Source organism: Sciurus carolinensis, chromosome 1 (genome assembly GCF_902686445.1).
Source record: "Sciurus carolinensis chromosome 1, mSciCar1.2, whole genome shotgun sequence".
NCBI classification, from domain to species: Eukaryota; Metazoa; Chordata; class Mammalia; order Rodentia; family Sciuridae; genus Sciurus; species Sciurus carolinensis.
In genome coordinates, this window is record NC_062213.1 from 196,614,500 (window position 1) to 196,638,022 (window position 23,523).

Sequence of the window (23,523 nt, forward strand, 5' to 3'; positions counted from 1 at the left end):
GGTGGTGGCCTGTGCGTGCTGAAGCCCAGGTGGCCTGGTGCAGAGGGGCATGAGGGCGGGTCCCTCCAGGGGCGTGGCCGGGCTACCTTCTAGATGGGGACGGGAGCCAGCCCACACCGGGAGGTGAGTCCCAGGCGGATGGAGCAGCGGGGCAAAGGCCCTCCGGAAGGAAGGGGTCTGAGTGTCCCAAGAGCCCAGCGAGGAGCGGGCCTGAAATGAGACGAAGTCAGGGGACAGCCAGGGGCAGGGCCTGTGGGGGGACAGGCGGGGGCGGGGCCTGTGGGGCAAGTGTGGGCGGGGCCTGTGGAGGGACAGGCGGGGGCGGGGCCTGCGGGGGGACAGGCGGGGGCGGGGCCTGCGGGGTCTGCAGGATGCTTTTTTTTCTGACAGCCTTGCCGTCTTGCCCAGGCTGGTCTCTGAACTCGTGATCCTCCTGCCTCAGCCTCCTGAGTCACTGGCACGACGGGTGTGCTTGATGTCCTGTGCGGTGGGAGCCTCTGGAACCTTCTGAGCGGGTGGGAGGGGCCCCAGGATGCCTCGCTCATCCAGCCAGGCTGGGGCAGGACCCGGGGCTCCTGTGTGCCAGTCAAGCGCCTGCCACACAGCTGCGTCCCCAGCCCCGTGACTTAAGCTTGAAAGGTCCCCGGGCTGGCGGGAGCCCGAGCTTTGGCCTGAGGAGACCTCAGACCCGGTGGGGCGAAGGCGGTGCCACGGCAGGAGGGGGCCGTGTGGGGTTGGGTGAGTGTGGAGAGGACAGTCAGCCCAGGCTGATGCGGAGGCATCAGGACAGGTGTGGACACAGGACAATAGTGACGCACTCCCCCTGAGCCACGGATCCACGGCGACGCTCGCCCAGGGAAGGGGAGGTGGGGAGGTGCATGTTTGGGAAGGGCCACCAAGGGTGGAGCACTCTGGCTCTCCAGCCGGGAGGGCACCGCAGTGGCGAGTTGGATCTGAGGCTGGAGTCCAGGGGAAGCCAGGGAGTCCAGGATCCGGCAGGCAGTGTGGAGACACTTGTGCTGGGCACCCAGGTCCTGACTTGGCCAGGGTCAAGGGGCTGGGGAGATGGCAAGAGGATGGAGACACTGCCCGATGCCCAGCCTGGTGTGTGTGCCCAGGCCCTGCAGTCTCAGTGACTGGGGAGGGAGAAGCCCATGGCCCTTGCGCATCTCTGCGATGGGCAGTGCTCTGGGTTCACTGCCCATTTCCTCTTCCAGGGTACTCACAAAGACTACATTCCCAGCACTCCTTGCAACTCGTTTTGGCCATGTGACTACTCCTGACCAATGAGCTTTAGGCCGAGATGTCCCTGCACTCCTAGGCCTGGCCCTCAATCACATCCTGTCTGATCGTATGAGTTTCCCACCTGCTGCTATAACAAGACACTTGGAAAAACATGAAATTATTACCATAGCATTCCAGAGTCAGAAGTCTGAAACGATCTTCAGGGATATAGGGGTTGGCAAGGCTGCTTCCTTCCGGAGGGGCCCGTGAGAATCTGTTCCTGTGCCCTTGCCGGTTTTGAGAGTCCAAGTACAGTCTGGGACCAGTGGCCCTCCCTATGTCACTTTCATCTCTTGCTTCTGTTGTCCCGTCCCCCTGCCTTTGACCCTCTTGCCTGCTTCCTGTAAGAACCTTTGATTGCACGGGGCCCTGGATAACCCAGGATGCTGTTCACATCAGCACGGTCTGTTTTGCCGTGGAAGGTAACATAGTGTCAGGCTCTGGGGATTAGGGTAGGGACATCTCCAGAGCATCATTAACCTGCCTGCCGAGGTGACCCTCCAGCCCCCTCCCTGCCCTGGACCATCCAGAGGGCGGGGGTTCCAGAATGTAACTAAGAGGAGGAAGGGGCTGCTCGACCTAACTCGGGTGTTTGTGAGCCCACGGTCACCTCTGGTGTGTTAATCCAGTAAGACTGGGGGCTGAGCGGTCCCTGCAGCGTGGCCTGGTCTGTCCCATGAACGCTGCTTCCCATGCGGTCTCCTCCTGGCTGCTCAAGCCTTGGCTACGGCTCAGAGGGGTCGACCCCTCCCTCCCGTGGACCCCTTCCTCCTGAGCTGAGAGGTGAATGACATGTGGACGCTTGTGGTGGAGCAGAGGGTTCTGGGAAAACCACCACTGACACGTGTGGCTGCGACTGGCCATCGGTGTGCTTTGGCCAAGGAGTGTTCTCGGACCCCACGGGCCCAGGCCTAGAACGCCCTTGCGTTTGTGCTTCTTCTCAAGCTCTGCTCCTCCCCCTGCTGGAGTTGGGGTCTGTGTGTTAAAGGCTTGGTCCCCAGGGTGGCCTGGGAGGTGGTGGAATGTTTAGGGGTCTAGTGGGAGGTCCTTAGGTGGGGGGTGGGACCCTGTGGGACCCTGTTCCTCCTGCTTGCTCCTTCTTCATGACGTAAGTGGTTCTGTTGTGAACATGTTCCTACCATGGGCCCAAAAGCAACAGGGTCAGCTGATCATGGATTGGCAACTCAGAACCATGAACCCAAATAACCTTTCTCTTCATGTTCATGATCTCAGGTATTTTGTTATAGTGGTGGGAAGCTGATGCACCTGGGCTCCGGGACAAACGCCCACAGAATGAAGAAATGTATGGGGAGCCGAGCCCACCTGGATGGAAGGCGACCCCACTGGCCTGCTGCCTGAAGCAGAGCTGCCCAGCTGGGCCCAGACTAGTTCACTGAGCCACTCCAACTGCACATGGTCATCCACACTGGTTGCACGCACGCCAGTGAGATTTGGGTCGGCTCCTTACGCAGCATTACTTGAGCAATGGCTGACTATTGCACTTGTGCCTGAGGGATCTTGTGGTTTCTGAGAGTCTCTGGCCACTTCCCACACCTGGCTGTTAGGGTCTGGGTGAGACAATGGCCACACGTCCACCTTCTGTCAGGGAGGTCCACCTCCTTTGTGCCTGTCCCAGCTCGGGGTGCCAGCAGGTGCCAGTGGCTGCGAGGGAGCTGAGGAAGAACACAGAGCCACGCACCAGAGTGGGGAAAATTGGTCTGTTTGTTTTAATTAAACCGATTGAAGAAGCCAAGACACAGACAGAAAGAGACTAAGAACGAGACTGGAAATAGTTTAGAAAAGGAATGAAACCCGGTCGCAGAGATATCAGTGCCAGACGAGCTCAGGCCAGGGGGCGCCTTCACGTCAGCTCCAGGGCCACTGTCAGGGCGAGCACCAAGGTGAGCCGGACGCCGGCAGGGCCGGAAGCAGAACCTGCGCGGGCAGGCGGCAGCGTCAGGGCCCTCAGACCCGCCAGCCGGGCCTGGCTGTCCCCAGCAGGGTGGACAGGGTTCAGACCCCAGCCCCGCCAACCAGCCCGCCTCGCTGTCTGTGACCCTGTCCCCACCCAGGCCTGACGGGCCAGCCGGGCTTCCCCGTGGCTCTCAGGATTGTCCGGAGGGACCGGGAGGGGGAGTGTCCACCAGGAACGGCGAGGTGGGCTCAGTGTGCGTGGGGGGTGGGGGCGGCCTGGGAGCGGTGTCCGGGTCCCCCGGGTGATGTTCAGGTTGTGGGGTGCAGCCCAGAGAGGGCAGTACGGAGGACCCCAGCTGAGGAATCTGTGTTCCCTGCTGTCCTACAGAGTCCTTAGGGCCCCAAAACACAGCCCATGGTCACTGCTGGACATATCCCCTGGGGGTCCAGGTAGCTGAGTGTTCCAGACACCAGAGATGGGCAGGGGACACACTGGGCTCCCCAAAACCTAGCCAGGTACTTTGGGGTCCCAGGGCCCCCTGAATGCCTCAGTGCCCACCTCTGACCAAGCTTGACCCTCACTCTGCCCAGCAGGAGGGCGATGACCTGCCTGAGGAGAGGGACAGTCAGGGGGACCAGAGCTGCCTGGAACCTCGAGAATCACTGCCTTTGAAGCAGGAAGGCCTGGGAGTGGAGACTTACCATTGGAGTCCTCCGTTCCTCTGGGAATATTTGGGTTTTCTGTTGGAGAGGAAGAGAAAGAGACCATGAGAGTGGACGGCCCCCCGGACCAGGGAGGGAGCCCCTTCACCCAGCACTGTGGCAGGACATGCGGCCCCGACCTCTCCACAGCCTGTGCCATCAGCCCGTTTTACAGATGGAGAAACTGAGGGAGGCTGGGCAGCGTGTGTCAGAGCTGGGGTTGTAACCGGCCATCGGGGTCATGACCACTGGACTGCACTGCCTCCCAGGTGGGCACCTTCTCAGGGCAAATGAGCAGACTTGGGCTTGCCGCCGCCTCCTCGGGGACTGCTCTGAGACAGGCCTCCGGCCGCCCGCGCCCCGCCGAGTGCCGCCTACCGAAGACGATGAGCCGCGTGTGCGTGTCGGTGGAGCCCAGCGGGTTCTGGGCCGTGCAGCGGTACATGGAGCCATTCAGCTCGGCGGGCACGCGCTCCAGCACCAGCTCCTTCCCCGCGAACTCCGCGCTGCCGTCCAGCAGGCGGCTCCCCACCCGTGTCCACGTGAACAGGGGCTCCGGGAAGACTTCGTTCTGTTGGCCAGAGCAGGGGACGGGGGTCAGAGGCAGGCCTGGCTCCACCGCAGGATAGCTCTGCCCTTCTCGTGGGACCTGGCTCTGCCATTAACCAGACTGGGGACTGCGGCCAGCTGGCGGTGGCCAGAGGACAGGAAGGGCGCAGGAGTGTCCCCAGGAACCCTGGTGCCCTGGGAGGGAGCCTGCACCGCCACCCCCACGGGCTCAGAGGGAGGCTGACCTGAAATCCATGGACCAGGATCCTCACCGTGTCCCCCACCCGGGCCCTGCTGGGCGTCATCATGATTTTGGGTCCTTTGGGAGCCACTGTAGGGAGGAAGGTCAGGTCAGGAAGGCACGTGCGGGCAGCAGGGGTGACCAGCGAGGAAAGGGAGTCGGCACACGGAAGGGAAGGCTCTGCTCCAGCGCTCGGCACCGGGACCAGCCGATCTCCGTCGGGGGCTCCAAGCCTACTGCTCCCTCGACTGGCCATTGGTTCCAGTTCCCCAAGCCCAGCCGGGGACCGACCCTGCCCGGGACCTGGGGACCCGTTGGGACAGGACTCGGTCCTTGCCCTGGTAAGGTTCACTCATCAGCGGGAGAGACGAGCAGCGGACAGGTACAGACCCGTGGGACACACGGGATGGCATCAGGGTGGCCCTCAGATGGTCAACTGCCCGAGCCAGACCACCGGAGTCCCCCAGTCACGAAGCCCTGGTGAGGCGGGTTCAGCCATCAGTGTCCCAGATGCCCAGTTGAGTTCACTGAGACCGAGTCACAGGGGACTTGCCAGAGGTCACGTGGTGAGGGAGACGCAGGACCCCAACCCGGGTCTCCTGTCTCCAGATCCAGGGTTCCGTCCACCAGGGTAATCTTCCCAAGGGGTCTCTGGGCTCTCAGGGGAGGGTGGACTGTGCTGGGAGACCCTGGCCTTCCGTGGATCGAGGGGAGGACATAGCAAAACCAGTCCAGCACCCGCTCACCCCGAGCTTCCACCGTGTACCAGGGAGACATCACCTGTGAACTTGGAAGCAAAATGCCAGCTGGGGGCGGTGAGAGGTAGTGGGTGCTGTCCTCAGAGCTGGTGGTCACGGGAAGGTGCCTGGGGGAGGGAGCAGCCAGGGTGTGGCACCCAGGCAGGCTACAGGGGTGGCAAGTAGGGACACTCCTGCTCAGCTTCCAGGGCGGGAAGCCAGCGTTGGGGCTTTGGGGTTCTGGGCTCTGTGCACCCTCTCCAGCAGTGGCAGTGGGAGAAAGCTGTGTCCCCGGGTGGCCCGGGCCGCCCCGGCGCCCTCCTTCCCCCAGTGCTCAGAGCGGAAGTCTCTGCAGCTGGCAGACGTGGGTGGTCTCCCAGGCACTGCCAGCCCATTCTCTGAGAATGAGACCCAAGAACTATTAATTAACGACGCGCGACAGCTGAGAGGCCACGTGGGGCGAGGGCGGAGCCCGCGAGGGAGGCGGGGCAGGAGGCAGGGCCCGCCCTCTCCAGCTGCGCGGTGGGCAGCCTTCTGTGTCCTCCGCCCCAGGTAGCCTTTCCCCACGCACCTGCGGACCTGGCCGCACCCCTCGCCACCCACCGCCCCTGAGATGGCGGCCTGGCCTCACTGTTTTTCTTTATTTTTTCTCCTGGTACTGGGCGGGGAACCAGGGTCTGGTGGCAGCTGGCAAGCGCACCGCCCTTGAGGGCGAACGTCGGCCTCCTGGACCCCAGAGCCCACCCGCGCTGCAGCACCTACCGCCTGATCTGATTTCACCTCTGGCCCCTCCAGATGGTCCCGGGAAGGGATCCACGGCTCGGCGAGGGCGAGCCACCTTCCGGCCTCCTTCACTCAGGCCCTGTCCGGGTTGGCGTGCAAATGGGAAGCCCTGCCCGGCACCGGGGGCTGCTGCGCAGCCACCAAGGGCGCTGAGGGCGGCCCCGCAGAAGGCTGCGCCCTCCCAGCTCAGGCGCTCTGTCCTGCTCTCCAGAGGCCATGCCTAGTTCCTCAGGCCTGGGCCCCGGCCTGCTGCCCCGACAGGGAGGAGCTGACATGCTGCCTGCCACCAGAGACTCCGCGGTAGGGCTCACTCCATGCCCGTGCTTATAAGGCGGGTCACCGGGAACCCATTTTGCAGGCCTTTAAAACTGACCTCCAGGAGGTCACACTGCAAGGAAGGTGACAAAAGCAGGCCTTGGCGTCCCCTGGTGTCTCCCAGGCTCAGATCCCAGGTAGAGGAGGCTGGTGGCTCTTCCACCCAGGCAGCCTCTCTGGGCTCTTTCCCAGCACCTGCCAACAGATGAGCACGTGACCCCCGCCTCCCTCCCTCGCTGCGGCTGCTGTTGCCGGTCGCCAGGCTGGCTGCTGTCACCCTCCACTAGCTGGGAAGTCCAGGGGCGGCTCCTGGCAGTCTGAGTCTGTCCCTCGCCTGCCTCTAGAACACCACACGGAGAGCTCCGGAAGGCACGTCTCCGTCTCCCCATGTTCACTCCTCTCACACTCTGCCCCCGCAGGGAGGGCAGGAGTCCAGAGACCAGAATCCTCTACTCTGGCTGTATGGCTTGGATAAGTCAGCTCAACATGTCCTCTTACCTGCGAGTGGGCAGAACAGGCTACACTGGCTTAAGAGAGGCTCTGAAATGCAGCAGAGAGGGAGACCAGAGCACGGTGGGGGACCAGAAGTGACACCTCTCGGCTCCGGGAAATGCCAGAGACCCTGACTATATCAACACCCCTCCTTCCACCCCTGAGCATCCTGATAGAGTGCTATGAAGTCTAAAGGGAAGTTCCTCTAGGCTTCCTCAGGAATTCTGGCTGTTCATTAAGACAGCAACTCATCCATCTACCCACCCACCCCTCCACCCAACCATCCACCCCATCCTCCCACCCACCCAGCCATCCATCCATCCACCTGTCCGTCCATCCCCTCCACCTGTCCATCCATCCTTCCATCCACACACCTATCCAATCCCTTTGTCCATCATCCATCCATCCCTCCACCTTCCCACCCACCCATTCATCCATCCACCTGTCCACCTATCCATTCATCCATCCACCCCTCCACCTACCCCACCCATCCACCTATCCATCTATCCACCTGTCCGTCCATCCATCCACCTGTCCATCCATCCTTCCATCCACACACCTATCCAATCCCTTCGTCCATCATCCATCCATCCCTCCACCTTCCCACCCACCCACCTATTCATTCATCCACCTGTCTGCCTATCCATCCATCCATCCATCCATCCATCCATCCATCCACCCCTCCTCCTACCCACCCATCCACCTATCCAACTATCCACCTGTCCATCCATCCATCCATCCATCTATCCATCCATCCATCCATCCATCCATCCATCCATCCATCCCTCCATCCCTCCACCCATCCACCCACCTATCCATCCATCCATCCATCCATCCATCCCTCCACCTACCCACCCACCCATCTATCCATCCATCCACCTATCCGTCCATCCATCCATCCCTCCATCCCTCCACCCATCATCCACCTATCCGTCCATCCATCCATCCACCCATCCTTTCATGCATGCATTCATCCATCCATCCCTCCACCCACCTACCCAATCCCTTCATCCATCATCCATCCATCCCTCCACCCAACTGTCCACCCACAAATCTAGCAATCTGCCCAACCACCCATTCATTCGTCTGCTCCATCCATCTAATTATTTCCTGCACACCTAATTTGCATCAGTTACTATGGAGGGCAGTGTTGGGGATGCAATGATTAATAATAATGGCAGTTTACATTTACTGAATACTTACTCTGTCACTATGCTACACACTCTGTACATACTGCCTTTCTTAATCTTCACAACAACCCAGAGAAATATTAGCTAACTAATTATTCAACAAGGTTTATTAAATAACACATGAGTTTTTTTTTTTTTTCTGAGCCCTGTATCATATGAATATGGTGATTTAAAGACCTGCCCATATGCAACTCAAATCCCAGGGGTGGGTGTGAACGGTAAGGAAATAGAGACTATCCTTGCAGGTGGAGATGAGTGTCACCCCAGAAGACAAGTGAGGGTGGGGGCGGAAGGGCCAGGAGGAAGAGGCTGTGTTAGGGAGAGTAGAGGCTTGGATGGAGGAATTGAAAGTGTCTGGGGTGAGGCTTTTCCAGGAAGAAAGGAAAGTCAGAGCACAGTCTCAGAGGTGGCCTGAGCACGCGGCAAGAGTGAGGAGGGGCCTGGGGTGGAGCAGACAGAGCAGAAGCGAGAGTTATAGAACAAGTGTCTCGGAGGCCACAGTAAGGAGCTGGGATTTGGGTTGGATGTCATGGTGGCCAGGTGAACTGGGTCTCTCCTCTTTCTTCAAACCTTCTTAAATTGTGATAAAAATTTACCTATCAGGAAATGCTCTGTTCTTAAGTGCACAATCTGATGAATTTTGATACAAAAGAATGGACGTAACCACCGTCCTGATCAAACTCTAGAATGTTCCATCACTCTAGAGGGTCCCTTATGTTTCTTTCCTGTTAAATTCCACTCTCCATAGATAAGTACTGTTCAATTTCTCTCACAGAGATTTGTTTCCTTGTTCTAGAATTTCACAGAAGTGGATTCACACACAGTGTGCGCTCTTCATTATCTGATTTTTTTTTGCTCAACATAATGTTGTTAAGCTTCATCACTGTTGGTTCAGAAGCTCATTCATTTGAAAGAATGAAAAGTATTTCATTATATAAACATGCTGCAAACTTGTTTATCCCTCTTGCTAACCAAGGGCATTTGAATTATTCAGTTTTATTTTTTGTTGGTGGTGCGTGAATAAACCTGTGGTGAACATTCAGGTCCAAATCTTTGTGGACATATTTTTCATTTCTCTGAGATCAATTCTCTTGCTCATGGAGTGGAGGTCTTTCTGTCTTTGAAAGAAAGTATGGGTTTTCCGAGGGGGTAGTACTATCTGACATTGGCAGCAGTGCAGGAGGGTTCTGACTATTCTGTCTCCTTGTCAACATTTGGTATTGTCAGTTTTTAAAATTTAGCCAGTTTGACTGGGGATGTGGCTTGGTGGCAGAGTGCTTGCCTAGTAAGCACAAGGGCCTGGTTCCATCCTCGGCACTCTAAAATAAAATGAAAGAATTAAAAAGATTTGTTTTAGCCAGACTAATGGTTATAAAATACTCTCGTTGAAGTTTTAATCTTCATTTCCCTGATTCATAATGCACACAACTTTGTGTATATTTATGGGCCATTTGCAAATTTTTACTTAAAAAGCAGGCTGTCTCTCATGGATATGTAGCAGTTCTTCCCGTATCCTGGGTACTGACGCTTTGCTGGATATGTGTATGGAGACTTTTTAATCTCTCGTTCTGTATTGTGCTTTGTAATTTTCTTGAAGAGTTCTTCTTGTAAGCAGATTTGAATTTTGATCCAGTCCAACCAACCAATTTTCAGTTTTTTATTTCGTGTTTTTTGTGACTGCTCTAAAAGTTCCTTGCCACCCCAATGTCATAAAGACGTTTTTCTACATTCTGTTCCAGAAGCTTTATGATGCCGGCTTTTACACTTAAGTCCATCATTCATTTCAAATTAACTCCTGTGTGCGAGAGGCAGGAGTCCAGGTCCAATTTTCCCTATGCGCATTGGGGAGCTCCGGGTCCATTTGTTAAAAAAGACTCCTCTCTCCTTGCTCAATAGCCTCGGGGTCTTTGTCAAAAATCAATTGACTCTATACTTGTGGGCCTCTTTTTGGGCCCTATTCTGTTCTATCAATCTTTTGTCTACATTGGAGGGTTAGGGGCAGGTGGACATGTGTGTCATGATCCGATTTATATTTTAAGTAGATCAAGCAGAGCGGAGAATGGGATAGAGCAAAAGTGGAAGCACAAAGGCAGTTTGGAGTGACTGTAACAATCCAGGTGTGAACTGATGGTGCTTAGGTGGGTGGGCCCAGGGGGCTGGGGAGCAGGGGCTGGGAAGCAGGGGCGGGTCTGGGAGCAGGGGAGGGGCTGGGAGCAGGGGTGGGGCAGGAGCAGGGGTGGGGCAGGAGCAGGGGCGGGGCTGGGAAGCAGGGGTGGGGCTGGGAGCAGGGGTGGGGCAGGAGCAGGGGTGGGGCAGGAGCAGGGGCAGGGCTGGGAAGCAGGGGCGGGGCAGGAGCAGGGCAGGAGCAGAGCGGGGCTGGGAAGCAGGGGCGGGGCAGGAGCAGGGCAGAGCAGGAGCAGGGGCGGGGCAGGGGCAGGGGCGGGGCAGGGGCAGGGGCGGGGCAGGAGCAGAGCGGGGCTGGGATGTATTCTGGGTAGATGGGCCAGGGCTGGACCACGGTTTGGACCCGGACATGAGAAGGTTGGGCGCGCTGGCGGTCCTGAGGCCTCTGGCTCCATCGCTGGGAAGAATGTGTTGCCCTCTACCAAGAGAGGTTCCGGGGCCACAGGCGCCAGGGATCCAGATCACAAGGCAGTGGCAACGCCAGCAGTACAGGGTGCAGAGAGGTCCTTCCAGCTGGAAGGACTGGAGGAGGCTTTCTGGAGCAGGTGGCTATCGAACTGCAGGCAACATCCCTGGCAGGGAACGGCCCACGTGAAGGTCCATGGTAGGAGACCAGCCCTGGCCTTTAGTGGACTGACCTTCAAAGTCCTTGCCAGATGCTTGGATTCTGTGCCCCCAGGTCATCTCCTCCATCCCCGTCGCGCCCCAGAGTGCAGGGTGCCCAGCAGGGCAAGGCGAGCACACTTGCCCCCCAGCTCCCGCACTCCCCGCTGGCCCCACCCACCGGCTCTGCGCATCCTCAGGGCCGGCCCCATGGGTGGCGGAGGACCGTGGTGAGGATGGCGGGCTCTGGGTGCTGACGCCCTGGCTGGCTGATGTGGGGGTAGTCACCCTAAGTCCCGGTCCCTCATCCATGAGGCAGGGGACAGGAGTGACGTCGGAATGGCCAGAGCGTTGGGTCCGGGTACCAGGTGAGGCAGCTCTTGCGCAGCCTGGCTCCCTGCACCTGCGCGGCTCCCATTCTTCTCCCCAGTCACCTGCTGCCTCCCTGTCACCACTTCCCCAGGGTGCACAGATGTGGCAGTCCCTGCCCAGGGGCTGTGAGTGGGCCTTTCCTTCCCTCACTGTTGGTGGCGTGGTGCCCACAGGGACGGCTCCCGTAAGGGAGCCCCTGGGGCTGGGGCAGGCGAGTGCGTGGTGTGGGGTGGGCAGCACCCAGCTCTCCTTCCACGGGCTGAATTGAAGTCCTGTCTGGTCCTCTTTCTTGTGGGGAGGGGCAGGGTAGCTAGGCCTCAGAAAGTGCTTCCTTCCACCAGGGGGCCGGTGGCTCTGATGGACAAGCAGCCAGATGAAGGCTGGGGCCGCTCTGCCTGGGCAGGAGGGGCTGTGGGAAAGATGGAGGGGCCAGAGTAGGGAAGGGCTGACCAGGTGGGAGGGTCTGAGCGGGCTCTGGGTTGAAAAGACCCCAGTCCCAAGCATGGGGCTGTTCTTACAGGGTCCTGGGAGACCTCCGTGGAAGAAGGCAAGCCCCCGGTACCCAGGAGGAGGGGCCTGTGACAGATGACGTGGGACAGGGACAAGGACAAGACTCCGCCTGCCTTTGACCCCCCACCCCTGCCTGGGGCCACTTGAGTGACCTCCCAGGCCTGGTTCCTGGTCTGTGACCTGGATGGTGATGGGTCAGCCTCACTGGCTTCCCGTGAGCAGCCAATGAGTTAACACAAGAAAAGTGACTTCCTGTGTGTAGGTGGGGGGTTCAGTACAGGTGTCATGGAGCTGCAGACACCGTCCTTACGATTTTCACCTGCTGTGGGCAGGTGGCCTGTGGAAATCCAAAGGCCATTTTAAAGGGTCTTCAGGGAACTAGCCCACAACCAGCCAAGGGTACCTGGCCCAGGGCTGGTGACATCAGTGGCTGGCATTGTGGGGGGTGAGGAAAGCAGTAGACCAGGCTTGAAATCCCAGCTCTGCTAATACAGGTGAGCAACTCAGGTCCTGGAGCCGCACCCAGCCTCAGTTTTGCTCATCTGTAAAATGGAATGATGGCAAACTTCCGCTGCAAGAATGGAAGGGGATGGTCCTGGCACACGGGAGGGAATCGGTACATGAAATCAGTGTGAGTTGGAGTCACATCCTCCCCAGTCCTGTGGGTCCCAACCCAGCCAGAGAGGCTTCCTATGACCTCCAGGAGGGCTGACCTCAATCAGCAAGCCTGCAGCCTCACCTGCATTGGCCCTGAGCCCACTGGCCCCTCATTTGATCCAGAAAACCCCCTGTCACCTCCCATGCTTCTGACTGCAACCTAGAATCCTTCACCAGCCTTGCTGTGACCTTCTGGGTTCCTGGCCTCTTGTGACCCTGACCCTATCCAGCCGGCTCGCTGGCCTCTGATGTTCAAGCCTCACCCCGGCTTCCAGGAACCTCCCATTTCCTCCAGTCCACTCGGTAAACCTCCTAAGACGGACTGTCGTGGGGCTGACCCGCTTCCACTGCGTCCCTCTCCATCGCCATCTTCAGCAGCCCAGGGACCCTTCCTAGCGTCCCCCCAGCACCCAGCCCTGCCGGGGGTCAGCAGAAGGGTCGTGCGCCAGCCTTACCCAGCGTGACCTCTGCCTGCATGGGCATCGACAGCGCCGGGTGCTTGACCTCGCAGCTGAAGAGGGCCTCGTTGTCGATCTGCGGGTTGAGCGTCCAGGTGAGCAGGGCGCGCACCTCCACGGTGCCGTCGCTGCCCGGGGCGCGGCTGTGGTGCAGGAAGTAGATCGGCTCCGCGCTGTGCACCCAGCGGGGGAACTCGCGGCTCACGACGGTCTCCGGGACGTTCTCGGTGGTCGGCTGCAGGAGCAGGCTGGGATCCGGGGTCAGGCTGCGGGAGGGGCGCTCCGTGGAAGGACGCCCGCCCCGGTTCTCTGCGTCCAGGAGGGACAGTGACTTCTGCATTTTGGTTTCGTCCAGGTCGCGGTGCAGGAGGCCGCGGAAGGGCCTGCTGTCCTGCAGGGGGCCGGAGCTTGCAGCCGGCGGCTCGGACAGCGGCACTGCATCGATGAGTTCCCCGTCCCGTTTGAAGTAGACCTGAAATCGCAAGGAGGCTATGAGGACGGGGTCCGGGGGTGGGTGCCGGTTCTTCCAGCACCTACTCCTCCGGGTGTTCTTCCAGAGGGGCCCCCAGTCCTTTCCCTCGGTTTCCTGATCTGTAAGGAGGTCTGTCCATCCACTTTGCGGGGCTGCAGGTATTTAAATAAGCCTGCACAGGGCAGTGGGCTTTGGAGGAGAGGGGATGGCGTCAGAGGCAGAAGGGACAGTGGGGGCCTCGGGGAGGGGGCAGGACGTCTCCCTCCTCTGCCGATGGGGACTCGGAGTCTGAGAGGCGGCATTTAATCTAATTTGCTGCCTTGTTATTTTGGTACGTGCGCCCGGAGGCCTGTGGGGATTGGGTGCGTTTTTTAATAAGTCAGATAAATAAATTGATAGGAGACAAGGAGAGGGGAGGGCGGAAGCCGTTTTCTGGGACGCAGGCGGGGGAGGCGAGGTGGTGGGAGAGGATGGGATGACGCGTGGCCGGGATCTGTCAGAGTCACAGAGCCCAGAAACTGCTCCCAGGCACGTGAGGGCTGCTTTCCGGAACTTTACCCACTTTCTTTGCCTTTTTTTTTTTTTTAAAGTGCTTCAAAAGCAGGTTTGTAATGTATGTTAAAGAATTTCTTTCAAGTTCTGACGTCCCAGACAAACGTAAGATGCCTGGAACGGGAGGTGATGAGGAGAGAGGGAGGGAGAGACAGGCAGGCAGAGACAGAGACAGCCACAGAGACAGCCAGAGAGGGCGCGGGAGACCTCGCACCCGGCCTCCCTCCATGGCAGCCCGGCAGGCAAGCCCAGCCCGGCGGGGCGGGAGGTGACTTGCCGCAGGCCCAGGTCTGTGGGAAGCTGCCTTTGCCCCTTTGGGAAAGGAATTTGTCTTTGGGTGGAAAAGACCAACTTCTCTGATTTTAGGGAGAGTGGACCTCTTTATGGGGTCAAAGGGGAACATTTGGGGACATGTCCTGCTTTCAACATCTGGTGGCTTCGAAGCTACCGTTTCTTCAGCTGTTTGTCCCTGTGCCCCACCTGTTTCTCTCCCGCCCAGGCCTCTGCACTGCCTGCGGGCCTGTCCTGGGCTGCTACACACCACTTTCTACTGTCCTGAGCAGCTGGGTCTACCTGGTCCAGGTCCTGGAGTCGGGGTTGGGCCAGACCCCCAGACCACAGCCCTGGTCCCTGCCTGAGAGTCACATCTGCAACCAGGGGACCCTCCGTCCTCTTGCTAAGGCCTAGCAGTGTATGGAGCTTCTACGGTCAAGAGCCGAAGTATTAAAAATGGCAAAACGGAGAGGGTCCTCTGCGGCACGAAGCTCAAAGTTTCCCAGCCTGTGGCCCTGAGGGGCTTGCACATGTGATGGACGGGACAGGCCCTGCTGCTTCTGTGCACTCAAGGCGGGGACACCGTCGGCCTCCGCCTCCAGCCAGAAGCTGGAAGTGGAGGCGGGAGGCGGGCTCCCTGCTCAGGACCCTCCGTGGGCGCTGCAGGGCAGGCCTGGAACGAGGCTCCTGGTGTTCAGGTAAGTTCCACCCTCTTCCTTCAAGAGGTCGCCGAGATGCCCGTGAACCCGACCCGAGACTCTTAGTGAGGCTGGCTGGGGTCTGATAAGGAGGCGGCCACTCTTGTTACCTGAGGAACCCCCTCTCATTCCCTCCCTCCTTCCGACCTCCTTTCCTCTCTCCCCTCTTCCTTCCATCTTTCCCTTCCCTTCTGTGAACCACGTGGGGTCCTGGGAAGAGCCTTGGACTTGAAGCCCAAGGACCTGGTCTGAGTCCCAGCACATCGTGGGGACGTGGAAAGCCCTTCCCCTCCCTCCACCTTCTCGCTTGTCTCCGTCCTGCTCAGTAACTGCAGTGAGGGCCTGCTGGACGCCAGCCCCGAGGACCACACCCTCTCTGGGCGCAGAGGTGACATCTGTGGCTGGGCAAGCAGGGGGTCAGCAGGGAGGAGGGCCGGGGCTGCCAGGCACTCACCGTGGGCGCTGGCTTCCCTCCGGACACGATGCAGACCAGTGTGAAGTTCTGGGCTTGGTAGCGGCTGAAGGGGGCGGGCGTGTCCGCGGCCACCACTTCAATGGAGGTGGGAGGAGCTGTCCCAAGAGAAGCACAGAAGAGAAGGGGTCGCTGGGGCTGGAGAGAGCTGGAGCCAGTGGGGCGGGCAGCCTGGGCACCGCCAGGTGAGCCCGGGGCCCTTGCCTGGGAATACAGACCCGGCCCGGCCCTGGGCTTGCAGGCAGCAGGGAAGACCCTCGGGTTAGTCAGTGCATCAGGCACCCGGAGGGTCCCGGTGCGGAAAGGGGACCCAGGAGCTCTGAGAAGCCCCTGCTGGAGCAGCCGCACTGCTGTGGTCTGAGGAGGCGGCAGGTGCAGGGCAGTGGGACAGGTGGGAACGGGGCACAGCCCGGTGGCAGCTGGGGGCGTCGGGCAGACCGGGGGCCGCAGAGCAGGGCAGGGCAGGCCACGGGGAGGCAGCCCAGCGCGGCAGCGGCTCCGCCACGAGCTGCTGGTGCCTCTTTTGGGAATGTTGTGACCCAGCTGTTAAGCCGCCGCCGCCTTAGGTCACAGCCCGCGTTGCTGAAATCGGCAGCAAGGACACATCAGGGCGGTTTTTTCAGCAGATGGACGTGAAGAGGGTGGAAACTGGATTTAGGCTGCAGAGGAGGAGGCTGGGGCTTCCTGGGCAGCAGCGGGTAAGGCAGGTGACTCCGCTCCCCAGAGCCAGGGGCTTCCCTCCCACTCTTGACCTTGGCCACGGACCCTAACCCTTCCACCGGCCCACCCCCATCCTCTCCTCTGCCAAAGGCCAGGCTGGGCCCTGTGGGTCGGTGCAGGGCCCCTGCTGCTCGGGCCCTCCTGGTCCAAACCCCAGCTGGGTCACGACCACCCCACGTTGTTGGCACGTCACTGAACCTGGGAGCCTCCACCTCCAGGCCATTAAGTGGAACTGTGGTCGGCAGACGCGGTGGCAGGGTGGCCCGTGAGCTACTGGGTACGAAACGGGTCAGCACATGGCAGGAACTCGCCACAATCACTGTGATGACCTGCGACCTGGGCAGGACGGGTCGGAATCTTAAGCCTTGCTCGGGAAAGGCCGGAAGTTCCTGCTTCCCAGCCTTGGACCACGTGCAGAGGGCACGAAGAGCACAGGAGGAGACGGGTCTTTCCATCCTGCAGGGACTTGTCCGTCCGGGGAAGTTTAATTAAATTCAGCAAACGCTTCCTGACACCTACTAGGTGCTGGGCACGGTGCCAGGTGCTCAGTGCCCGCACACAGCGACGGGACAGATCCGGGTTGAGCAGCTCAGGGTCTGTTGGGGGCGACAGACTCGAGGGCCGCTCTGTTTCCAGGAACAAGCCAGGTAGAGTCGTTGATCCACTCACGCTGCCGCCCCACGCGGTCGGCAAGAGGTGGCACAAACAGGAAGCACCGGAGAACAATAGATGGAGGATTGTAATTAAGTGTGAGATGGCAAGGAACAGATGGCGAGTGGGGCAGGGATTCCGAGGAGGGAGAGGCTCCAGAACACTTCCCTCTGCACCAGCTGCAGACGCTGCGGTCTTAACTTTTCCAAAACTGGAGTGGAAACTGAGATCCCTTGGGAAGAACCAGCCCCCGCTCACTCCACGAACCGGGCCGGGCCGAGGGGGCTCCTCACGAGTGTGGACTCTTCGTGCACAAGGTGGGTTGGGGGCGGGTCCATGGATTCCCACTTTACAGACAGGGAGACTGATGAGGTGGGAGGACTTGGCCAGGTTCTCGCAGCCAGCATGATGTGGAGCCAGGGTCTGAACCCGGAGCCCAGCTTCTGACCTGGAGCTGGGCCGGCTCAGCCTTCCAAGGGGGGCTGGTACCTCTTGGTACCGTCGGGCCCAATTGCACATTTTCGCCACCAGGAACATATTCACTTCCCTGGCCCATCCCGACCTCCAGAGATTCCTCTGTTGTGGTGGCTGTAGTTCATTCATTGCCCTAAAGGTCAGGCACGGTGCCAGGTAGGGCTCAGTACAAGCTGGGCATGCGCACAGGTTGTTTTAGTCAAGCTATTTCACTGCTGTGACTAAAGGACCCGACCAGCACAATTATAGAGGAGGAAAGGTTTATCTGGGGGCTCACGGTTTTAGAGGTCTCAGTCCACAGAAGGCCGGCTGCATTCCTCGGGGCTCGAGGTGAAGCAGAACATCATGATGGGAGAGTGTGGCAGACGGAAGCAGCTCACATCATCAGGAAGCAGAGGGACTCCACGCTCCAGATACAGAACAGGCACCCCAGGCCACGCCCCAGTTCCCACCTCCTGCAGCCACGCCCACCACATCAGTCACCACCCAGTTAGTCCCATCAGGGGATCTAAACACTGATTGGATTAAGACTCTCACAACCGCAACTGGGTCATTTCTCCTCTGAATCTTCTTGCACTGTCTCATGCATGAGCTTCTGGGGGGCCCCTCATGTACAAACCATAACACAGGGCAGGGAGCATAACCTGCAAGAATCCTGGACGCTCAGAGCTAGGCAGGGGCGCCTCCAAGCTCATTCTTTCTCGCCTTCACTGAGCAGAGCTTAGACACCTAGACCCTTCTTCAGAGAATTGCATTGAGGTGTAAACGAGATGCTTATAAAATGCGCACAGTGTAGGTTAGCAGTCTCAAATAATATGATCTAACTTTATTTTTGTTGTGCCGAGGTTGGAACCTTGGCAGGCACTTTACAACTGAGCTACACCCCAGCCCTGTACCCTCATTAAGAAAGGAGAGAGATTAGGGCGGTGGTTACGAGTGTGGGCTGTAGATCACACGATCCAAAGTTCAAAGACCAGCTGTACCACTTACTGGCTGTGTGACTTTGGACAAGTTACTTCACCTCTCTGAATCTTAGCTTCCTTATCTGTAAAATGAACTTACAGGGTACTTGTGACGATTTGACAAAGTAGACCTGCAAAATGTTTTCCAAGTGCTCCCCAAACGTAGATAGCTGCACTCACTGACAGAGTTAGTTATTAACATTCTTTTGGGGGGCTACTTGCTAAGGACTGGAAAATAAAGCCTGGCCTCAGCTTTGGGACATTCATAATTAGAGAGGTGCCCAGAAGGTGTCCAGACTTGCACCAACACAGTAGCCACTCATGTCAGGAACATTTGAAATGTGACTTGCCCAAGTTCTCATGGGTCGGGGACATAGATGCACACCAAGTTTGAAGACTTAACTTTTAAAAACAGAGCGTATGGTATGCCACTAATATTTCTATACTAATGACATGTTGACATGATACTGTTTTAGATTTATTGCATTTAATAAATATACTATTAAAATTAAGTTTGCTTTTTAGTTCTACCTTTTCTAAGGTGCTTATTAGCAAACTTAGTGTTACGTACTGATTGGCGTTGCATTTCGACTGACGACTCTGACCTGGACTTCCTGTTTTCCAGGTAAGCAAACTGAGCACGGGCAGGGGCCGATCTGCCTGTGGTCACACCGTAAGTCCATGGCACAGCCCTGACTGGCACCCAGGCTTCCGAATCCCGGCCAGGGCCCTTTGCAGGACACACACACACACACACACACGGATTCTGGAGATCTGCACCCGCGTCACGCGCAGCACCCACGCAGGCCTGATTGGGGGCTGTGCTCCGTCCCTCGTTGTATTTCTGAGCAGGTGTTAGCAATTCCTACAGTTAATCAAGCTCGTAAGACAATAATGGACTCAGTTGTGGGGACGGGGAGACAGCGAGCTGCCACTGTCGGCACAGACGCCCGGTCCCCACCTCTCCCATCAACATCTCCCCGGGCACAGTGTCTGGGGAAAATGTCACTCTGCATCTTGCTTCCTGTCACTTGGTGGAGGACTCTGAGTGCAGCAGTCAGAAAGCCGTCCACGCCTGGGCACGTCCCTGTCCCTGGCTGCTCCAGGGTGCTCCCCCGCTCCTGTCACCCTCTCCTTCCTCTCCTCCGCCCCTTCCCTGGACTGGGTGAGGCTCTTCCCACGGACCCCTGCTTCCTGGGCTCCCTGTCACATCCCATCTCTACCTCCCTCTGCGCCTCCATCCCTGTCCCCATGTCCATCCCATTCCTATCCCCATATCCACCCCCACCTCTGCCCCTGCCCTGTCCCCACCCCCAGCTCCAGTGCCATCCCACTCCTGGCTCCGCCCCATCTCCAGTGGGTCACCACTCCCATGTCCTCCCCCTCCTGACCTCCACTGTCCCTGTCCCCACAGCTTCCCTGTCCCAGTCTCCAACAGCTTAGAACAGGCAGCCTCTGTGTGCCCTGTGCCTGGGATCCACCCCTTAGCCCAAGAAGGGTCCATCCAAAGGCACCCACCCCGCAGTGGACAAGGCCACGTGGTCCATGACAGAATAACCCCAAGTCAGGCTCCAGGACGGGCGCTGTCCCGGGAGGCCACCCGGGTGAGGTCCCTTGTGTTCAGAGGAGGACCAGGGAGCACAGAAGGGCAGGGAGCCCCCAGGAAAGACCCCTGGCTCGCGGCTGTCCCCCTCCCCTGCCGCCTGGTTCCTGTGGCCTTTGAGAGCTGCCCTCAGAGGTGCCCACGCAGTGCTCCCTGGGCAGGGGGTGGATGCGCCCCTGACACCCACGGGAGCTCATCTGACGAGCTCTGAGCCGCCAAGTGGGCTTGTGTCGCGTGGGGACGGATGGGCAGTGGTGGGCCCTGCCGTGGCCATTACAGTCCTGGGAAGAGCCGAGACTCGGGCGTAGCTTCCGAATTTAAAGACACTTCTCAGGTCACCCCACTGCCAACAGCAGAGCCAGGCAACAGGAAGGGCCACCCCTGTCCCGTGGGCCTGTGGCGCCACAGGCTGACGACATCACACAGAATGGCCCTGAGTCCCCACGGCAGAGCCAGGAGACCTTCCGGGTTATTTCTCACTTTGACTTAAGTGGAGAGAAGGGCTTCTAGAAGTTCCCTTGACCAATCTGTCCAGCATCAGGCAAGGTGAAGTGGCTTCCTGTGACACAGCTGCGTCTCCCTAGGCTCCAGGGTCCCGTTCCTCGCCACTGGGGAGGCAGGAGTTGAGGTCACTTTGGCCTGGCCAGTTCACGCAGACACCGTGCGGTAACGGCCGGGTGATCGGTTTTACGACATGAACTCTGAGATATGGCCTGACTCTGCCTCGCAAGCGGAGCTTTGCTTCGGTCACCGTAACTCAGCCTGGAGATAATGTGTCCGGTCTTTGCTCCGTAAATCACCCCGTGGCCTCTGCAGCTTGGGGGCGCCAACCTGATCTGACGGCAACCCCAGCCTTCATGGGCAGGGACCTCTGCCCGAGTCCGTGTCTGACTGTGACCACCACAGTTCAGCTCTCCTCCCAGGCAAGAGGCCCAGCTCCCGGCGGCCCCAGGACACCCGCTCCACGTCCCTGCTGCCAGCGGCCGTGGATCTGAGAGCAGATCAGTGGCCTCTCTGGACCTCCATCTTCCCGTCTGTAAAATGGATTCAACCAGACATGCTGCCCACCCTCAGGCTTCCGGGGTGGAAGCAGATGAGAAGGTGGACCTAGCGCCCCCGTGAGGTGCCAAGTGCTGAGCCAGCACCTCAGCATGGCCAGTCCCACCTCCTCGCTGCCCAACCCTCCCCTGAGGGAGGGCCGCACCGGACATTTCCATTCCTCTGTTGTCTCTGGGAAGGGACCATCTCCCTGCCCCTCAGGTGCCACTCCATGCCCCTGTTTGAGTGCCATTTATGACGGGAGGTCATCAGTTAGATTTGGGGGAGGCCCGGGGGAAGGGACAGACAAGCTCAAAATTATATTACTTGCAAAAAAATCCATTCTTTCCTCGCAGCGTGGCCGCTCTATTGACTGACTGCCTTTCACTCAGTGGCTCGTCATTACGCCGTATTTCAAAAAAGAGAGAAAACTACCCTCTTAATATAAAAGTGTCCATGAATATAAATGTCCCTCTGTGTTCCCTATTTTAAGTTCTTTCTTTTTGGTCTCGCATTCCTGGTTTTTTCCTCTCTCCTCCATCTACTCTGTCAGTCTTTCTGCTCCTCGGAGATGCCCCTCGAGAGGGCGCCCTCTGCAGGAAGCCTGCTGAGCCACAGCCAGAGAGCCCCCGCCAGCCTCCCCCTGTGCCCTGCCGGCCTCTGCTGCTCTCCCACCTTAGGGCTGGCCCACCAGTCTCCTCCAGGCAGCCTTCCTGGATTTGCTGGGCCGGGACCTTTCTCCTGGGCGTCAGGAGCATCCTGTGTACTCTTGCTCACTGCAGTTTGTCATTCTGTCCCGGGTCCCTGTCTGTCTGTGCTACCTTGAGCGTCCCTGGGGGCTGGCTGTGCCTGTTTTCAACCCAACCTCAGAGCTGCAGCCGGCGTGCCTAGTCGCTTTCCATCCCTGCTGGCTTCCTTTCTCTGAGCACAGACAAGCGTGCAGCTTGCTGGGGGAACCCCACAAACCCGCAGTGAGGGTCCCCGCCCCCTCAGCCACCTCCCGAGCAGCCCCCGCATCACCACACCGCAAACACACTGGGTGGTTGTCCCTTTCATTTCCTTCTTTGCTTTTTTGTCCGTGAACGCCCCTGCTCAGTCCAGCCGCAGCCCCGCGCATCTGCGGCTTCTGCGACCCAAAGTCCTTTGCTCCAGGCGCGGCGGGGTCGGTTCGTCCTCCAGCCTCAGCTCCTGGTCTAAGCTAGGTTCCCTTTCCTTCTGTCAGGCCCTTCATTTTCTTCGTAGGGCGCTTTATACTGTTTATTGCACACGGTGACCTTTCCTCCGACCCCGCGCACTAGCAGGGGCACTGTCCTTAGTGTCCAGGGGCCCGGCGGACAAGGACAAGGACGTGCTCATTAACACTGAGGGACCAGTCGGGGCGGGGCAGGCGACCGCCCTCCAGTCTCTGCCCGCAGGTCCTTCCTCCCAGCAGAGCCTCCCCCAGCGCGGGGGGTCTCCGCCCCAGCACAGGGGGAGCGAGAAAGAGCAAGTCTCTGTTTTATGGGAAAATTAAATATTGAGCTGAGTAGTAACAGCAGTCAAGGGGAAAAAAAACCTGACAAAAGTCCCCAAATGGAGCCGCCACCAGTGACGCGCGAGAGAAACGCCGCGTCTGCTTACGCGGCTGCAATGGGCCCTTTTATATGGCAGCTGCTGAGCCGCGCCCTCCCCTCCACCTTGAACTTGGCCCTGGAGTCCCTGCTGCGGGGATGACGAGGGGCGTGGCGCCTCGGGTCCAGGGCGTGGCCAGCGTGCCGGTGCCCCTGCCCCAGGATCCTCCCCGCAAGACACCGGCCTCTGCGGGAGGAGCCCGGAGGCTGGGCGGGCGTAGTGCACGCGCCCTCCCGCTCCTTGGAGCCGGCTGGCAGCCCCGCGCCCTGCCTCGCCTCCCCCGCCAGCTGTCGTGCTTTCGCTGTGGTAGAGGATAAAATTAACAACCCCAGCTGGAGTCCATGGCTGCTCCGGAGGAGCGGGGAGGCTGGAGGGGCAGCTGCGTGCGCGGCGGGGTCAGGGAGCCGGCGGGCGGATCCAGCTCCCGGCTCCGGTTGGCCCGGGAGCAACAAAACCCGCACACTCCCAGGGGCAGCGGGGAGGCCTGGCCGCAGGCTTTGTGTCGGAGCTGGATTTGCACCCTAGGGCTATTTTCTAGACTGTTCCCTGAACCTGGCGATTCTCGGCATGCGTTCCCGGGACCAGCAGCATCAGGCACCTCCTGGAAGCTGCGCGGAATTGCAGATTCTTGAGCGCATTCCAGATCCCGCCATCTGGGTTTTAACTAGCTCGCCAGGTGATTCCAGAGCGAGTTCTAGTGCGCCAACCTCTGCCTTGACCTGCGCCAGCGCCAAGTTGGCTGATCTCTAAATTCCCTGTAGTTTAAGAACCGCTCCCCTGGTTGCTAAGTGAACCGAGGGCTTGGTCTATAGTAGGTGCTCAGTAAGCAGAAAAGGCTCAAGGAAACTGGAAACATCAGCGTGGTTTCACAGGGAATAGTTGGCACTCTGGAGCGTCCCTGGCTCTATGCACTGATTGGGACAAAGGACCTCAAGTTCCCAAAGCCGCTCCCACAGCTGGGTGCAACTTTCTGTAATTGCCTTGATTGGCTGCTTGTGGGGTTCCT

General features: G+C 59.1%; 1 protein-coding gene across 4 annotated transcripts in view; it reads right to left on the reverse strand.

Moving 5' to 3' along the window:
* Positions 1 to 2,988: 2,988 nt before the first annotated feature.
* The window catches only part of Igsf21 (immunoglobin superfamily member 21), a 215,993-nt gene continuing 195,458 nt past the window's right edge, over positions 2,989 to 23,523 (reverse strand). For all 4 annotated transcript variants that reach the window (XM_047561331.1, XM_047561341.1, XM_047561351.1 and 1 more), the window contains 6 exons: positions 15,441 to 15,556; positions 12,989 to 13,463; positions 4,695 to 4,780; positions 4,279 to 4,471; positions 3,901 to 3,939; positions 2,989 to 3,219 (listed from right to left, as the gene is read on the reverse strand). In XM_047561331.1, the coding sequence (XP_047417287.1) occupies positions 3,146 to 3,219; positions 3,901 to 3,939; positions 4,279 to 4,471; positions 4,695 to 4,780; positions 12,989 to 13,463; positions 15,441 to 15,556 (983 nt within the window). In that variant the 3' untranslated portion in view covers positions 2,989 to 3,145. The remainder of the gene's footprint in view (positions 3,220 to 3,900; positions 3,940 to 4,278; positions 4,472 to 4,694; positions 4,781 to 12,988; positions 13,464 to 15,440; positions 15,557 to 23,523) is intronic.